Genomic DNA, 18,776 nt, shown 5'->3' with positions numbered 1-18,776 from the left:
GTTCTTGCGCAAGAAGCACTGATTTCATACATTAGAACGTCAGTGTACTTGCACAAGAACTCCCTGCCAGTGTAGACAGGCAGCAAGTTTTTGCACAAAAGTGGCTGCGACAATGTAGACACAGCCACCTTTGTTTAGTGACTTAAATTTGCTTTGCAATACATAATACCATCACAAAATCTTTAAAATCATGGAAATCAGAAGTTAATGGAGAAATATCTTGCATTCCTTGCAAATACCCCATTGCTTTAAAGCTTTAACATTGCTTTTCAGTAGAAAAATAATGTCTATCTCAGCTTCATCCAATTCACATTGAAACTTAATACTGGAGTCTTATGCCAACAGATCAGATTTTCTCTTATTAGTTGCTTTTGAGAAGTTATTCTGCCTTAATATTTCTGAGGTTGCCATTACAATTTTACATCTGAATGTAAGTTAGATTAATTTGGCATAAATAGTGATATTATATGCAATTATAACATTCCCTTCATATAAGTCATCAGTAGGATTGTAACACAGTAACTTCTTAACCACTGAGTCCATCTTTAGCATTGAAACTACAGGAGTAGTTTCAAAGTAGAACAGTCACTTGCATGCACTAGACACATACCCCACTAGCGTTCTTCAGTTCCTTGCTGAGTAGAGGCATAAAAATGAATATTAGAGATCCTGGATTTTATCCCTCATTTGGGAAAGGGAGGATAGACTATGCTGTAGTGGTAGAGATAAAACCAAATCACACAGATTAAGTAAATAAAATGTGGGTCAAGATTTTTTTCCCAGCTGTTTCTGAAGTCACCCTGTGCAATCTTATTGTTAACATACTTGTGCAAGAGGTTGGGAGATGCAGCAGTGGTATATACCTGAGTGCCTTGTAGGTTGGTGTTCATGGTCTTGGTCAATATAAGGGTGGCAATGTGCTTGGAAATACAGATGGGAGAAGAAAGATTTGAACTTGTGGCTTGACATCCCAGAGAACTTCCCTGAAGTGTCAGCAGTATTTGGTGAGGTTCTCTCTTATGTCAAAGTTCCAGATGTTAATCTGTGTGACACCAGCAGTTCTGTCTTCAGTACAAAATACAGTTGGTTTGTCTTGGTACTTATATTTGCAGCTATTTTCAAATGTTCAGAGTTAACTCTGTGCAAAACCTCAGTCCACCTACATCTAATATTTTAGAAACTGTTGAATGTGGAGAAAAGTTTAAAGTGCTTCATATTTCTTGCAAAAAGAAGCCCTTCCACCTCAAAAAAGAGGCAGTCCTCTGCAAATTTAAAAACACAGTGAGTTTAGAACTATTAGTACCTTCTCTTTATGTACTCACCATCAAATCTCGTGGAAAAATTCAAATGCCATATAGAGTTTATATTCTGGGAGTGTTTTGTCTTCCAATTAACTGTCCTTATTATTAAAAAAACCCCCACAATATTTAGCAATTGCCTTAAAAAGACAGAAAAAAAAAGAGAGGAAAAGAAAGTGAAAGGACAGAAAAAATAACTTGCAGAGACTATCTTGGATTGCTGACATTGCTTTCTTATCAAAATGTAAAAAAAAATATAGCAATTCTTTTTTTCTGAATTGTATACCTACTGGAACAAACCTTCATGGTTTCTTCAATCCTCTGTAAGTCATGCATTTAATCCTTTTTATTGGCCAAATAAAAGTATATTAGAGTATAAAAAGGGGAATCAAGCCTGAAAAACTACATGTTGATGCTTTTGAATAGTCCAAAGTTTGAATCAGACTAAATTTACTTATAATTACCTAAGTTTGGATTAACAGAAAAAAATGTTCTTTATTTTTTTATACTGGATCTTTTTAGAAAAGAAAAACCCATTCATTGGGCTTTTTGTTCAGTTTACAGTAAAGCCATTATTCTGATCTAAAGATGTTATTTTGAAAAAACAATCCATACCGCATATCATTCCTCCTGTTCAGTAATTGATGAGTAGCAAAGTAAATGAACTAATGTTTTTATAAATACTAATTTATTTAATAAAATTACAAAAATATAAATATACAAATATAAAAATATCATGATGAATCAACACAGACATTCTTTAACTCAATAAATATGGCAGTAATATTAATTTCTTTTTTTAAGGTATACTTTTTCCGATTATGTTACAACACGGGTGCACAATGTCCCAGCTAGTCATAAATGTGATGCAAAGCAATTAAAAAAAAAGTAAAATTTTTCCATTTCTTTAGTATTAGAGGCACAAAAAGCCTTTTTTTTAAATGTCTCCTCATTGTCAGGGAGAATCTTCCATCAGGGATTTTTAGGCAGAGAGGGTGAAGTACAGATTTTATTTTTTATCTAAATCAATCATATTCATTTACGTTGACTTATTGAATAAGCAAACCCTTACTAAGACAACACCTATTTTTGTATTTTTTCCAAGTAAGAGAGTGTAGGCCACTTTATCTAGTAACATAGACATTACCTCCACTAACACTGACCAAGTCACAAATTACTTTCTCAGTCTCGGTCACTGTCATCTCCGCCGTACATATCTGCTAGCTTTTTGAATCGAGGTCCCCAGTCACTGAGGTAATCATAATCTTGGTTGCCATCCATAGTAAGTGATTCCAAAGAGCTGAGTGAATTTGCTATAGAATCATTCCCTTCATAAGCATACGTTGCTAGTGAATCATAAGGGGGCGCAGTTGGGTCTAAATCATTTTCCTTTAGCCTTCGTTGAATAAAATCTTGGACATCAATGTTTTCCCACAGAGGTGCAGTCCTCCTAATCTGAAATATAGTTTCTGGGATAACATCTCTTCTAATCTTACTTTCTTCCCTAGCTTCTGGATTCCTTAGTGTGCCAATGTCAAAAGCTTGGGTATCTTCTTCCCCACCTCCTTCATCGTTGTAAGTCACAATATTGTCCCGGACATCATCCTTTGAGATGATCAAGGGTTCTTTCTTTCTCTGCCTCTTCAGTGCTGCAAACAGCACAACTAAAACTGAAAATAAATAGATAATGAGCTGCAATGTAGCCTAAATATATAGATGGTCAAGGTGGTTAGAACTGAAATGAAGTTAAGACACATTTGCAATGATCAAAGAATTTTATAATGGAGACAGGATGCTTTGAAAATAGAGGAAAAAACTCTTGTGGTACAATAATAATGTAATGTATAAAAATTACACAGGTCTAATTTTAAAGTTAATTTAAAGAGAAGGAATTGTATTTATGATTAGGATTTGCATTTTCAGTATCAAGCAAAATATTTAATTTTGTGGTGTCACAATGGGGAGAAAATTTTTTTGGTCATAGTCACTATTAACATTCAGCTTCATTCATTTCAGTGCTGTGTTGCTTACCATGCAGACATTAGAGGTAACATTTGCGTAAGTGAGGTTATGAATATACCTGTGCTGCTGTAGCACTATAAAATAGACATCTGCAACAACAAAGGAAGGGGGTTTGTCTTCACTTTAGTAAATCCCCTTCTGTGAGAGGTAGAAGTTGATAGAAGAACAAATGGATGTAAACCAGCCATAAATTCAGGATGAAAATTAGTCAGGAGAATGAAGTTCTGGAGCCTCCAACAGAAGTTTTGGTTGCAAACAATCCAATTTAGTTTTAGGAGAGATATGGTCAACCATGAATTAAATTGTATAATGGATTGCTTGTGATGATAAGGGTCTAGTCACCGGTTCCCCAGTCCACCCGGTTCCACTTCCAAAGGTTTTAAAGTTATTGTAGGTATAGCCTCCTTCGTTTTAGTTTCTATCCAGATATTTTTCACACATAAAAATGATAAATTACTTAATTACTGGTGTAACTGTTCATTTGTAATTATTAGGAGCCAGATTCTGTCATCTGTATTCTTGTTGAGTGGTACATTAGCCAATGTCATTAAATGGGGGACTGCTTGTCAAGTAAGATGATGTCCTCCCTGAGTAAGGGGAGCAGTATATAATTCTATATTACTATGTGCCTCATGTCACATTTAGTAAAAGAGTGACATGCACATCCCAGTTTTCAGCTTTCTCTTGAGTAGCTGTAATAATTTATAGTTCACATTCAAACCCCTCTATTAACAGACAGTTAGTGTGGAAAATGATCAGATTAGGTGCTCTTCTCTAGTGGTCTGAATCAATGGCTTTGTGGAGTCACAGTCAATAAAGCAGTGACTAGCACATGTGTATTCAATTACATAGAGGTCACACGGATCACTTACCTAGCAGTATAATGATGCAGAGGAGAATGGCAATCAAAGCACCTGTGCTGAGGCCAGCTGAAAGGAGCAAAGCCTCAGTATTACAGGACTGCATATTCCCCCGGTTATCACAGGCACACACTCGAATCGTCAAAGTGCCGGTGCTGCTCTGGATTGGATAGTCATTGTCGAATATTATGATTGGCAGAAAATAGGTACTCATTTTACTGCGGCTATATCCATTTCTTCTAGTCAGAATCCCTGCTGTGTTATCTGAAATGAAAGAGCAGAATAACTCTGTGTGACAGAAGTGAGTGTGAGTCTGTATCTTTAAAAAAAACTAGTAGTCCCATAGCACCTTAGAGAATAACAAATATATATCTATATCTCTACTGAGCTTTTTGGGCAGTGTGATGTGATCTGTGGCATTAGGGAAAACACTAGGGTTATCAATCCTACAGAATTATCCTGGAGTTTCCTGGCACGAAAAATTATTTTTTAATTAAAGATAATATCATGTGAAGAAATCTCCTTTAATTCAACCCACCAGAGTTGGCAACCCTATGACATGCAGGAACCGAGCTGTTTACCTTTGTTATCGACAACAGAGAAGTTGGGATGAACTGCAAATTCTGGCACCAATTCAAAGAAGAATTTGTGGCCTCGAGGAGGCTCATCTTTGTCCACAGCACTAACGGTCTGAACCAGCTAAAAGGAAAACAAGATGTCATGTTCTTAAAGGGTTTTTTTGTTGTCTCCTAAGAATACAGCTTTTTCTTATAATACATTGTAAAAATCCCTATGCAATTATATTTGAAAACGACATCCAGTGCCCAAGTATTAGTGTGCTGTGTGGTGGTCTTAAGTTAACCTAAGGAGACCGTGTGTTAAACAAATTAGCTCTTTCATTTTTAATTTCACATCCACCTAACAGCATAAAAACACGGGCTGTTCCTGGCTGCAGCAGCCAGCTATCTGTTCTGATTATTTCTCAGTGCTTTGCATTGCTCTGTGAAGAGTGCTTGCCCTCCAACCAAAATAGCCTCCTCCTATGCCCTTAGATAATATTAGCAACTACTTCACACTCTGTGCTCTTCAAGAAGGAAACAGGGGTTCAGTTCCTAAACCTGTTTTTTTTTTCCTGCTGGAGATAACGTTAGAATATTACAGAGCAGAATTCTCAGCTGTTGGGAAGTAGAGGAGGAGAGGATGGAAGATGGACCCAAAATGGACACCTTTGTGGAGTGGCACTAGTGGATAATGGAAGGCAGTTGCATCCAGTTGTGAGAAAAAGACAGTAGCCCTGTCATGGGGCCATGGGAGCCAGCATGCATGAAGAGGAGGAAAACATTAAGGGTTCCCTACAGAAGACTCCCTTGTGGAGCCCATGCTAGCATACTAAAGGCACTACATAGAAATATATTGTCCCTCCCTCACAGTATTAAACAGGAAAGTTCTTATTAAAAATGAATAGGAGCCCCCTGGATGTGCAAGGGGCTCTAAGCAATTGCTTAGTGTGTTTATACCTAACATGGGCTCTGCTTCCTTGCAACATTACAAATAATTAAAAAATCCAAAACAAGTGCTCTGGTATTTTTCAGATTAATCTAAGAGGCTGATTGCATTTATATGGCTAAAGATGATGAAGTTGCCAAAGCAGAGAAAATAAATACGGTATGGAAGAATAAGTTCATTGCCCATATTACAGTGAACACTTCAGTTATAAAGTGACCATTAAATTTCCTATGCTATAAACAGTGATAATTCATATGTACAGTAGAAGGACTACTGGATTGCTCACAAAAAAAAAGCTTTCACAATCCTCTTCTTCAGAGGATATTTACTTGCTATTTTAACACCGTAGCAATGCAGCTTGCCTTGCACTGTCCTGCTGCAGCAGTTGTGGTTCTATCCAAAAGCAGCAGCTCTGGTTTTAATTAGGTGTCCATGTAGCTCAATGACATGAGTGAGTGGGTGGATTTCTCAGAGGAAGTATTTGCAGCTGGGATTCAAAGTAATATTCATCATAGAGCTTTCTTTATTGTTTACTCATGGACAGAAGCCGCTATGAAGATGGCCCTGCTCTTTGTGACACTGGGGTGTCCCGAGTGTCTCATTTTTGAGTACTAAGTGTCTCCAACATGTTGAGCTCCCACTACTTCAACTGATTTCAAAAGGGTTTCTTATCACAAGTTTAAGCGTGCAGGTTGTTTCACTGAAATTTCAAGAACACATGCGTAGTATTAACTGTCCAAGCAAAGCAGCAATCCAAATAACAATGCAATTTTAGGTTTTGTAGCAATTATGTTAGGGACAATTCCCTTAAAACACCTTTCCGGATATTAATTTAAATGAGAATTGAAGACTCTCTTTCCACTTTCTAGTATTGTTCAGCACCTCTCATATTTGGGACCCATATTAGATACTACTGACAATACAGCAACAAATATAGGAAAAATAGATAAATATTTGTCTCTGGAGTAATTAAATTATAGTCACTAGGGTAACATCTTTGTAAATCAATTGTAAATAAGAATTTGGCTGATCAGCTTCCTTGGCATTATTTCTAATTTACATCAGTATTGGGGATTTCAGAATCATGGTCTTTCTGTTTTCCTGTCATCAGAACACAATTTATGATGGAATTCATGAATCTCATCCTCCTACATGACTAGAATACAGTTAAATCTGGTTTATGCAGTATTTCTTAAATTAATGAGGCTCTTGGTACAAATTAAGATTTCTACATTCTGAAAGCAATTATGATCCTGACATTTGAGGAGCTTTACAAATGCTGTTAGACAAGTTCACACTCTGTGTAAAAGAGCTCTGTTGGCATTACACTGAACCAGTAATTCCTCTAACACTTTCTTCTCTACATAATTCCAGTGTTGCTATCCCTGCCATAGGCAGCAGCAATGGTGGAGGTGGTAGTAAAGTCATGAGTTTAGTTAGCCACACTATTTTAAGCCCCATGTTGCCTAAGCCTACCATTACAAAGCCATTATAGCAGAAATGCCTTATGGTACAAAACTAGCAGAGTAGCATAAGGCATGTCTACGCTACGTGAAAGATTGACACTGTCATGTTGATCTTCTGGGGTTTGATTTAGTATAACCAACAAGATGGAACTCAAAGGGTGCCCCCAGCCACCCCAGTACTCCTACTCTTAGGGAAGAGTAAGGGAAACCTATGGAAGTATTTGCTCCCATTTTCCTCCCACTGTGTGGACAGAGATTTAAGATATGTTGACTCCAGCTACGTAATTTACATAGATGGATCTGTATATTTTATTTGAACCTTTCCATGTAGTTTAGACCAGGCCATATTGACTGGAGAAAATTTTCCTCTTGCATTTTTAAAAGTCTGCAAGACAAAGAGTGAAAACATCAGGCAGAAGAGAGATAATTGGAATACGTGCTGGTATTTGTCCAAGTATTGTTAGGAAACACCCAGGGAGAAAATATCCAGCTAGAAAAGCTACTGAAGCACTGTAGCTGAGTGTCCCATGGCTTTTCAAGATGTACACAGTTATGTGTTTGTAAGATCCACATATGATTCCCTTCTTGTGCAAAGAGTATGAAGAGTAGACAATTGTGGCAGAATAGAGGAAATTAAAACCTCTTATAACTGATTATGAGGATAAGACTGCAGCTATGGAAAACAATCAAGCAGATACCTTATTACCTGTTAAAGACATTGGGGCTGTGTCTACACTGGGCCACTTATTCCAGAAAATCATCCGCTTTTCCGGAATAAGCTGCGAGCCGTCTACGCTGGCCCTTGAATTTCCAGAAAAGCAACGATGCTCTACTGTACAAAATCAGCCGCTATTCCAGAAAAACTATTCTGCTCCCGCGCAGGTGTAAGTCCTTATTCCGGAACACTATTCCGGAAAAGGGCCAGTGTAGACAGCCCAGTAGTCTTTTCCGGAAAAAAGCCCTGATCGCGAAAATGGCGATCGGGGCTCTTTTCTGGAAAAGCGCGTCTACATTGGCCACAGACGCTTTTACCGAAAAAGGGCTTTTCCGGAAAAGCAGCCTGCCAATGTAGACGCTCCTTTTCCGGAAAAACTGAAAACAGAATAGTATTCCGTTTTAAGCATTTCCGGAAATTCATACCAGTGTAGACACAGCCTGGCTGTGTTGAAAAGATGGAAGTACAAAAGAAAAAAAGGGGGGGAAAGATTGCAGGCAATATCTTCCAACTGGTGAATAGACCAAAACAAAAGATTAGACAGATTACGAGAATAACTTTTGTAGAGCTAAAAATCATGAATAAAACAGACTAAAGTTAGTCCTAGAAATTAAAGAGTTGGCCATTCTTATTTTTGGTATGGTAGCAATATTGTGAAAAGCTAGGGCACAGTGTTTCTCTATTTAAAGTTTTTAGTGACAGATGAAATACATGCTTTCTCATTGTGAGTTGTACTCATGCTTCACAGAGAGTTCAGAGAGATGCCTGACATTATAAGATTTATGAGAGTTTTTCTTTCAAGAAAGTGACTTTTACTTGAATCAAGTGTGATTTCAAGCATATCAGACCAATTGAAAAAGTACATTTCTTTTTGTTTTGCTGCCCATGTGAATGAACTCAGATTGAAAAATTCAGCATTGCTGTCACTGTTTCTACCTTTCTAAGAGAATCAGTATGAGACAGCTTATTGGGATTTATTCGATAATTTCCCATTCGTGGGGATCTCTCAGTTTTTCAAGTGCTGATAAACCTGCAGTGTCCATACACACACTTTACTTTTTCTATCCAGCACAGAGTAGTTTTATAGCTGTTTAAACCATGTAAATGAAGTAGAACTATCTTTCTTTGGGCTGATAAACAGTTAGGCCAAGAACCATGAAGATGCCTGTGTGGTTTCATAACTTGGTTCTTATGGTCTCCCCATGAGTGAGAGCTCAGAGACATGAGTTGGGTTCCACACCTATGTAGGTGCTGGAACTCCAGATAGTGGAGGTGTTGGTTTGAAATTGTTCCTATCCTATTCAGGGTTTATTGTTTGGGTTCAATGACTCTTAGCACCCCCACTATACACTTTCTTTCATTTGGCTCTTGTTTATATAATCTTTCACTGAGGGCTATCTCTTTTTCAGATACCGCAGATCTTTTGAATGCCAAGGTGTTTTCTCCTCATTGCTCCAGACTGCTGTAATTTTAAGTCATGTGGCATGCTTTAAAAGACTTTCTTAAAGGCAGAATTGAAAGTCTCTATAAAAATCCAAATAAGTCTTTTCTATGAATCTGTATGGAGGGAAGAGACCAGGGGGGAAGTTGGAGCGGAATGTTTGGGGAAAATTTATTTTCTGTTATAGTTTAACAAAAGTTTTAAACAATCAATATATCTGTGAGATACTTGGCTGTCTGTCCCATGCACTCCTTTTCAATACATCAGTATATATATTCTTTATCATTATTAAACATGACACACACCTTTCTATGAAAACAGTAGTTTTAATTCCCTTTATGGAAGGTAGCTATGATGTCACTCACTATAAGGTTCCTGAGGCATTCAAAGAGGCTAATTTGTTTAAATTGACTCTTCGGAGTTTACAGATTACACACTGTATTTTTAACTTGGGAATAAACTGTCATGGTTATAGAATTGTGCTCTTTTTCTGCTGCAGATTAAAAATTGTTTGGAGTGTATCATTGAATTCACCTGAATTATTTGAGCATTAGGTTCTATTCATTTATAACTTGGCTAAAACAAGCATAGTTATTGCATAACAGTAGATAGCTTCTTGAATGTCTACACTATTGTTTGTTTCTCTCATTGACTGCATTTGAGACATCAAACATCAAAAATGTTACTAATTATTGGTTATGGGATAAGCAATTTTTTTTTTACTTTAGTTTAGGTTTATGTCTATCCTTATGGAGGCCTATTAAGTACACACTCTACATTTTCTTGTAGTCTGGGTATAAATAGCACTGTAGATTGTGAGACACTGCTTAGGTGAGTAAAGATATGCCAGAACCATAGGGTATATACTCAACATGACTCTCTATTTGCCCAGGCTGGGCCTCCCACATCTACCCTGCTACTTTAGCAGTGTATGATACCAACATCTCCCTTTTGCCAAAGACTTTTCCCGCCATCCCCTCAGAGCCTTTCACTGGCATGTTGTCAATACTGACTGGAATGTGAACACAAACTGCTTTTCATTGTGGCATGTAGCTACACTTATCCTGCATGCCACTAGAATAGATTGAATTTTTCAATCCTTGCTTCATGTTTCATTAAGGTCAAATTCTTGAGCTTCCATAGAAAGAATTACCTGACTCTTTTCCTAAGTCAGATCAGGATCATGCACTGCTCTTAATTAGCTCATAGAATAAGGTTGAGAATGACCCTTGCACAAGAGCTTTCCACAATCGTGGTCCTTGTGCTTCTCGAGCTCCATCCCAGAGAAAGCAATGCTTAGAAAAGGGCATGGATGAGATGGGGCCAGGACTCTGCTTCTCCAGACTTTACCCGCATACCTGTCTGAGATACATCATAATGGATGAGGCAGAAGGTGTATTTCCATTCGAAAAAAATAGAGGGTACATCTACACTTGCTCCCTAGTTCAAGCTAGGGATGCAAATGTAGGTGACCGAAATTGCTAATGAAGTGGGGATTTAAATATCTCATGCTTCATTAGCATAATCTCGCCGGCGCATTGCTCCACTCAACAGCTGATTCGAACCAGGAAGTGCATGCCGGTATGTGTTAGTTTGAACCAAACCCCTTCCTCAAAAAATGAAGAGTAACATTAGTTCAAACCAAGGGGTTTGGTTCAAACTAATGCGTCCCGGCGCACTCTTCCTGGTTCGAATCAGCTGTTGAATGGAGCAATGCGCCGGCGAGATTATGCTAATGAAGCATGGGATATTTAAATCCCCACTTCATTAGCAATTTCAGTCACCTACATTTGCATCCTTAGCTCGAACTAGGGAGCAAGTGTAGACATACCCAGAGATTATACACTTCCTCAATGGATTTTTTTCATCACTGATGCCCCTGAGGTATTGCAACTCTGTTCTGCTTTCCCTCTCCCTACCTGCCCAGCTGTTTCATAAATGCCACACTTTACCCTATAATATTGGCTGACATTGAGCATAAGTATAGTATGTTGGCATTGGGGAGGAATAATTGATATTTCTGGCTGCTTCCTGATGTGAATGAGATTTAGAAAGTGGTATGATTAATAGCAAAGCTCAATGAAAAAAGTCTCTTAAAATTAACTAAGTATATTTATCTTCTCTGTCTAGGTCTCATGCTGTGATCATCAGCATAAAATTCACTGACGTGACGCATCAGGAAGCAATTATGATTTTAACAGGTTGGCTGCTTTAAGTGAGCTCTAAAATAAGGTGGAATAGTATGAAATGAATAAGTGTATATTATAATATACACAATGTACAATAATAGTATAGTACAATACATTAAAATAGCAATAAAAGCTGAAGAATAACTGAAATATAAACAGTGTGGCCAAATGTCCGTGTATGTGCATATAAATCCATAATAATATTCAGACATCTAATTAAAAGTGACTTGATTTTTAAAGTTATTGAGCACATCTGGTGCCCAATAAAACCAACTTTACTTAAGTGCTTAAATATGAATTTAGGTCACCAACTTTAAATATCCAGATATGAAATTTTTTACTTGAATCCTCTAGTTTCCTTTAGCTACGGATACCTGAAAATATCATATCTCTTCATAGTTAATGAGTATGAGACAGTACTTCAAGAATGAAATTGGATACAGATAATGCCTGTAGCATTAGTACTGGATTTGTCATTTGGGGACAGTAATTTCTGGAATTACATCAAATAATTTCATCATATAATTACATCATATAATTTGGAAGGGACGTGTACTAATAGGTCTCTGGGACAACTACTTTTTTGGAAATGCATACATTTTCTCTAAGCCTGTTCTGTTTATTTATACCAAAGTATAATTTAGTGGGGATGTGTTGGGAAGAATGCTGACAAACTAGAATCCACAAAAACCAAGCAAAATGTTTGAGCACTTAAATATGAATAACCCAGAAATTCTGAGGGCAAAAACAAAACAGAAGAAACAATAAAATGATAAAATAAAATATACACTATGGATAAAATATGTATGTAGATACACCTTTAGGCCGTGTCCAGACTCAGGGGTTTTTTCGGGAAAAGTAGCCTTTTCCCGAAAAAACTTCCCCTGCGTCCAGACTCAAGCCGCGTTCTTTCGAAATTATTTCGAAAGAACGCAGCTTTTCTTTCGATGGCGGTAAACCTCGTTTCACGAGGAAGAACGCCTTCTTTCGAAAGTTCCTCTTTCGAAAGAAGGCGTTCTACAATGTAAAGAGGCCATCTTCGAAAGAGAGCATCCAGACTCACTGGGTGCTCTCTTTCAAAAAAGCGGATTTCTCTATCGAAAGATCCGCCTGCAGTCTAGACGCGATCTTTCGAAAGAGGCTCTTTCGAAAGATGCTTTCGAAAGAGCCTCTTTCGAAAGAAGCCTTCAGTCTAGACATAGCCTTAGTGAGGCTGCTGTAGTCCTTAGTGCTTTTTGAGAATCACATTGTCTCAACATTTCTTACTATTTTCAATCATGTGATGCAGGTTAAGATTGTTTCAGTAATCTTTAATGAGTTTACCTGTACTTTCTAAAACATTGCATATATTATACTGGGGGCAAAATCAGTAGTGCCTCAGAATAGAATATCTACCTTTTTAATGTTTATGTTTGTGGACAAAACAGCAACTTGAAGCAGCCTTCTCTTTGAAGGCATAAACTTTTCGATAAATTGTGTTAAACCTTAACTTCAGATTATCAAAGATTTCTGAAGAGTTATAATCAAGTAGATAAATCAACAGCAAAATGCAAAATATTTGTTTCTAAAACATTAGGTCAGAACATGAACATGAAGAATCAAAAGGCAAATAAAATTGTAGACAGTCAATTAACTGCCATGGAAATTCAGTAGGAATTGGATACCTAACTCCCATAGGTCATTTGGAAGATCCCAGCTTTAATTTACATCCAACGTATGAGATGACGTTGTGAATTACACATAGAGAGTTAGCTGGAAAGCCAAATTGTGGTTTATGCATTATTGAGTGTTTCATATACTGAATATGTACACAGAATTTGGAAAGACATCATTTAAGAGATGACAAGTCCCCAGTCTGGGTAAAATTTGATGTTATCATCATACTCCAAACCTGAGTTCCCTAATATTGCATATGAATAATATTGCTTTGCTTTGCACAATTCTATTAAAGCTTCTGCCATGTTTTAGATTGATACCAATCACTGAATTGAGATTCTAAACATTATTTATCCACGATCTTATACTATTCAAAGACATTTCGTCACACAGATAGTAATCTGGCTATATTCCAGTCATTCAGATTTGCTGAATAGAAATATCTCAATATATTTCTTTTGAAAAAATAATTTAAAATTGTAAAATAAAACTACCAAAGTACAACAAACAGTAATTGGGTAAAATTTCTAAGCTCATTGCATAGGTCCTTAAACCTTAGTCACATATTAAAATTCATGTCACAGCGGTGAAGATACTGTATCCTAATTATGAACACATTATTTTGTGACAAGGTACATCATTAGGCCTAGAGTTTCATCTGCTTATTTCATTATCTGTTATTCCTACCATTATTTTCATTTTGTTTAGTATTGCTGTAACTGTATATATTATTTGACTATATTATGTGAATCAGAAATAATGAAAAGATTTGTATATTGGGGCAGTGAGAGCCCTTTATACAAACCAAAGCAATTCCAGACAAAGCATGTCATATTATCCTTCCAACTCATAGGCCAGATCATAAAATTGATGACAATCAAATGAACAGAATGTGACTCAGTTGAGCCATTGACTGCACATCTTCTGACTCCTTTTTTTTTTTTTTTACTTTCCTTTTTTGAAATAACATTTGAATGTGCTTCATATTTAAATTGCATTCTATTCATACTTTCTGGAGTTCCCTATTTTGTAAAGGGAAACCTACACATACACAGCTTCCCCAAGAGGCTCTACAATTTTTCCTATCATGATTTACTGCCTCTGGTTACAATCTTTACTTTTAATTCCTTAGAAATCTATTCCACACTGAGATACTTTTAATGCAACATTTCCACCGAGTGAAAGTTTATAGTGGAGACATGACTCTGTGAACAAAGTTATTACAACTTATCCCATGATAAATAGAGAGACAAGATAGGTGAGGTAATATATTTTATTGGATCATTTTCTGTTTTGATAATTGTTTTGATTTCCTTGCATCATCATGAAATATGTTTCCTGATTTTATTTTCTTTCCAGTATGTGGAAGTATGTGATGAAATTGGTTCAATGAAAGAATATTATCCTACTCTCCGTGTCTCGTAATGTCTTGGGAGCAACACAACTACAACAACACTGAAAACTGCAATGGAAAACAACAATTTTTGCCACCTGAAACAATATCCACTACATGAGGAAAAAGCAAAACTTAGCAGTGACATCTATTTTGTGAGTAAATGCAAGAAACAAATTATTATCCTCAAAGGACTTACATGTATCACTTTTTAATAAGTACATAAACGTAGAAATTGGTTCAATAAAAGGTACATCACCCACATTGTGTCTCTAATATTTTGGGACCACCATGCCTACAACAAAACTGCAAACATCCATAATAAACAGAAGATTATAACAGTTTCAATAGTAATAGAATATTTCTGTATATTCACAATTTATGTGTTTTGTTGCAGAATCTACTTGGGATTTTTCTTCTCTTTTCTCTGAGTTTATAAATTGCTTTCACTGCAAATCTGTTTTTGTTTATCATTAACAAGCTTTTGAACCAGTTTATATAAAGCAAGAGCCCCCATGGACCTTTGCACAAATTCAAATCAAACCAAAATTGACTCTTAACCAAGGTCTAAAAAACTTGACATTTCCATATTTAATATTATTGTTCTATATCACAACTTCTTGATTCTGGACAAGCCTAGAAAATGAGATTTCCAAAATGGGGTTTTTACATAGGTCAAGTTATCAATAGATCTTAAAATAATTTGGTAAGCATGCAAACAAGAGGAATCATCAAAACAAATGACATTTTACTGGCTTATCTGTTACTCCTTCTTTAAAATTATTCTGTGATGAAGGCTACTGAATCATTACCTAAAAAGAAAATATTGTGTATGTATTATATTATGGACAAATCCTTCACTCCTTGCCCACCTAAAACTTCTGTTGAATTAAAAAACACAGTAGGAGGATTTATTAATTATTTTCATCCATGCAAATCCAGATTGTTATGGAAGTATTAGTCTATTTTGTGCATAACTCTAGAAATGAATAAAAATAGCAAGAGAAGACCCCAGTGCTTATTTTGTGGTAGAGTAAATGTGTATTTACCTGTCCTGCTTTTGCATTTTCACAAACAAAAGTTTCATAGTATTTGGCAAATTCTGGTGCATGGTCATTTATGTCTAAAATCTTGATGAAGATAGGTATCTGACTACTTTGTTTAGGATTATCTGGAAAAAGAAAATAATTTTCTCAGGAATATAAGAATTGGAAATATTTACAATTCATGTAAGAAAATGAAAACTATATTATTAAGCGTATTTCATCTATTTCCATCCAAAACACATAAGAAATGCTCATATTTTTACAATTTATGCTCAATTTTTGACTTGAGTTAAAAACAATTTAAATTATTTAAGGTATCAGGTTTGTCAGTATATCCCAAACAGCTGTGAATGTGTGTGTACTTATTTTCTGGAATCTGTGCTTAAACGGAGTTGCACAGGGTAATCTGGAGTGTGCAGATAAATGTTCTGGATCAATTCAAAGCCCTGTCTAACTACAAAGGCAGGAAAAATATATCTGATACAAGTAGCCTCCTAGGCCAAACCATAGCCAATGGGATGAATAAACAAAAGCAAATATTGGCAGTTGTGCCAGTGTTTGGAGAAAATAGCTTGCTTAAAGAAAAAATGGTGAGTCTGTTTTTGAAAGGTGGACTGTGAATCTGCTGTACTCAGCACAGCCCATACTATGTCAGTCGCACTACTTCCAAAGGAAAAGAAAAAGTAGCAAGGAAAAGAAAAATGGTGTCATAGAGCCCATTGCTTAATTGATAGTGATGTACCCCTATGGAATGTACGAGGACAAATTTTCTGTTCTGCCCTGGGTAGGAAGGGTAATATACTAACTTTATAGGCCTCTGGTTGTGACTAGGATTAGCTTGGTCCTTGGCACAAGTTAGAGGAGCCTGAAGACCAATCTAATGTCTACCCATGGCTCCAAAGGATCATTCAAAGTCTAAAGTCCAGATTGCTAGCATGCTTTAAGCACGTCCTCACTTTCTTACAAATGTTCTCTCTCCTAAAGGTTGAGGGATGCAATGTGTAGAAGCACTATACTGGCTCTTTACGAATTTATGCAAGGCAAATCCTCAGGAAGCCGGTTATGTTGTCTTTGTGCTGCTCTACACTGCTGAAATGGACCTTGGATTTTTTTTCTCCAGGGGAAAAAATAAGTAAATCATGAAATCATTGTTTTGTTTTTCTTTTCTTTTTGTTAAAAGTTACCCCTATTGAATGTGTATGGCTTGAGGTTAGCAAATGATGTTCATGGTTGTAATTTTTTAAAGAAAGGGAAGGGTGACTCTAGCAAAAAATATCTACAACACAAATTTGTTATAGAACATGTCAATTTGAAAATTCTAACATTCTCTTCAGATAAGAACTCACTGATTTCAGTTGCTATAACAGTGATATTGTGCCAGGGGGTTTCTTCCCGATCGAGTGTCTTTGAGATGAATAGAGACCCATTTCCTGAGTGGATGTTGAATATTCTGTCGAGGTCAGTGTGTCGATCCACAGAATATCTGTCAAGATATAATATAAGTGTGTTGTATCACCCTCTTCTATTATATTTTCTAGTTTTGCTTACTAACTATCATTAAATGCTTCCAATTTTTACCTTAAGTAAAGCTACCTTAATATTTTCAGTACTACATTACCTAACCTTCCCTCTACTTACTATAGGGAATAACTAGTGCAGACTGTAAATACTGAGCCTTTTCTACACTTGAAAGTTTAAATCCTTGCCAGTGTTTTAACGCAGCAGTGTAGTCATTCAAGAGTGCTATAGAGTGCTCTCCCAACACTCAATATATAACCCCTCCCTAAGGGGAGTAGCCAGCCTGGTTAGCATTGGTGCTTTACAGCACTGTAACTTGCTGTACTTGAGGGTGTGTATTATCACAGTGCTGAGCCAGAAAGTTGCAGCACCAGAAATTGGCAATGTTGACTTAGTCCGAATTAAAGTTATTTAAGATATTGTGCTCCATGTGCTTAGCATAGCACACAAAATGCCAGTCACTTGACATTGCTCTTAAATAAGATAGAAAGGTAAAACACTTGTATAGGTAGTTATTTAACATGAGTCATTTCAAAAAAGTGTATTTTAGCCTAGAAGTATAACAAATTGTGGAATGATAGCGAGTGAACTCAGACTGAATTATCTTTTCCAAGGTTTTCACAAATAATAGTGATTTTGGGGTGCTTCAGTCTGTTGGATGATTAACCTCAAACACCATCACAGGGACTTCATTTCAGTAACTGTTGAGCATCCACTCTTTGAAGACCAGACACCTTTGATTAGTCTCAAGATGGCCAGAAAAATCATGGGCAGAAAAATTCCACTTGAAAATATTTTGAAAGCAATGGCTTTTGGGTCTGAAACTGCAACAAGATTTTCACCCAGTATTAATGATGCATTGCATTTGTTGAGCTCTCTTTTCCTTCTGAAAAAAGTAACTTACATTCATAGGATATCTTGTGATCTAGTGACCATTAACCACAAATGATGAGCTCATACACAATTGGCTTGACATTACTTTCCCCCAAAATGTGCACTTTCAGAAAGTAGCTCATTCAGAGTTCTGCACTTCCAACTAGAAATGCAGCTGAAGCAGGTTTCACAATCAGCTGCATGACCGATGCACTAATGTACAAATGGCCAGTTTTATTCACATCACTTTAGACAATAATAGTATATGTGCTAACAGTATGGCAATAACCCAACTCCATACATTTACCTACAACACCGATATGACTTTCTTACAGTAGTTTATGTATATGCTGCACAAATGCTGGAAGAGGAAATAAATTGAGCACTCACATATTTGTGGAGAACCGGTAATGGCAAGCATCACAATATAGATTGCCAAATGGAAAAGAATGGGGGGAGGGAAGGCAAAAAGTATAAATCTTCTTGTAACAAACACATTTCGCTTTGCAGTACTGTCATTCATAGCATTGGCAAGGCAAAATACCATTTTACCTTATTCATCCTTATTGGAAAACTTCTGAGAGATATTCAAGGCAGCATATTTCTACTGGATGAATCTATAAATGCTGATCATTATATACTTAGGAAATAAAACATGGCAGACAATGGGTGTATCTCTGGGGGGTTGTTTCATGCATTGGACCTGTTGCAAATTGTGATGGAGAATGCCAACTGCCATCAACCATTGGAATGCACATTCATCTAGTGCTCAATTTATTTCTACTTAATCACT

General features: G+C 36.6%; 1 protein-coding gene across 1 annotated transcript in view; it reads right to left on the bottom strand.

Moving 5' to 3' along the window:
- Nucleotides 1–2,054: 2,054 nt before the first annotated feature.
- The window catches only part of CDH9 (cadherin 9), a 129,408-nt gene continuing 112,686 nt past the window's right edge, over nt 2,055–18,776 (bottom strand). Inside the window, exons 8-12 of the mRNA XM_006115915.4 lie at nt 16,939–17,075; nt 15,596–15,717; nt 4,762–4,879; nt 4,193–4,444; nt 2,055–2,968 (exon numbers count right to left, since the gene is read on the bottom strand). Of these exons, the coding sequence (XP_006115977.2) occupies nt 2,481–2,968; nt 4,193–4,444; nt 4,762–4,879; nt 15,596–15,717; nt 16,939–17,075 (1,117 nt within the window). The 3' untranslated portion in view covers nt 2,055–2,480. The remainder of the gene's footprint in view (nt 2,969–4,192; nt 4,445–4,761; nt 4,880–15,595; nt 15,718–16,938; nt 17,076–18,776) is intronic.

Source organism: Pelodiscus sinensis, chromosome 2 (assembly GCF_049634645.1).
Source record: "Pelodiscus sinensis isolate JC-2024 chromosome 2, ASM4963464v1, whole genome shotgun sequence".
NCBI classification, from domain to species: Eukaryota; Metazoa; Chordata; order Testudines; family Trionychidae; genus Pelodiscus; species Pelodiscus sinensis.
Note: the sequence above shows the minus strand (reverse complement) of the source record. Positions and strands in the feature narration are given on the sequence as shown.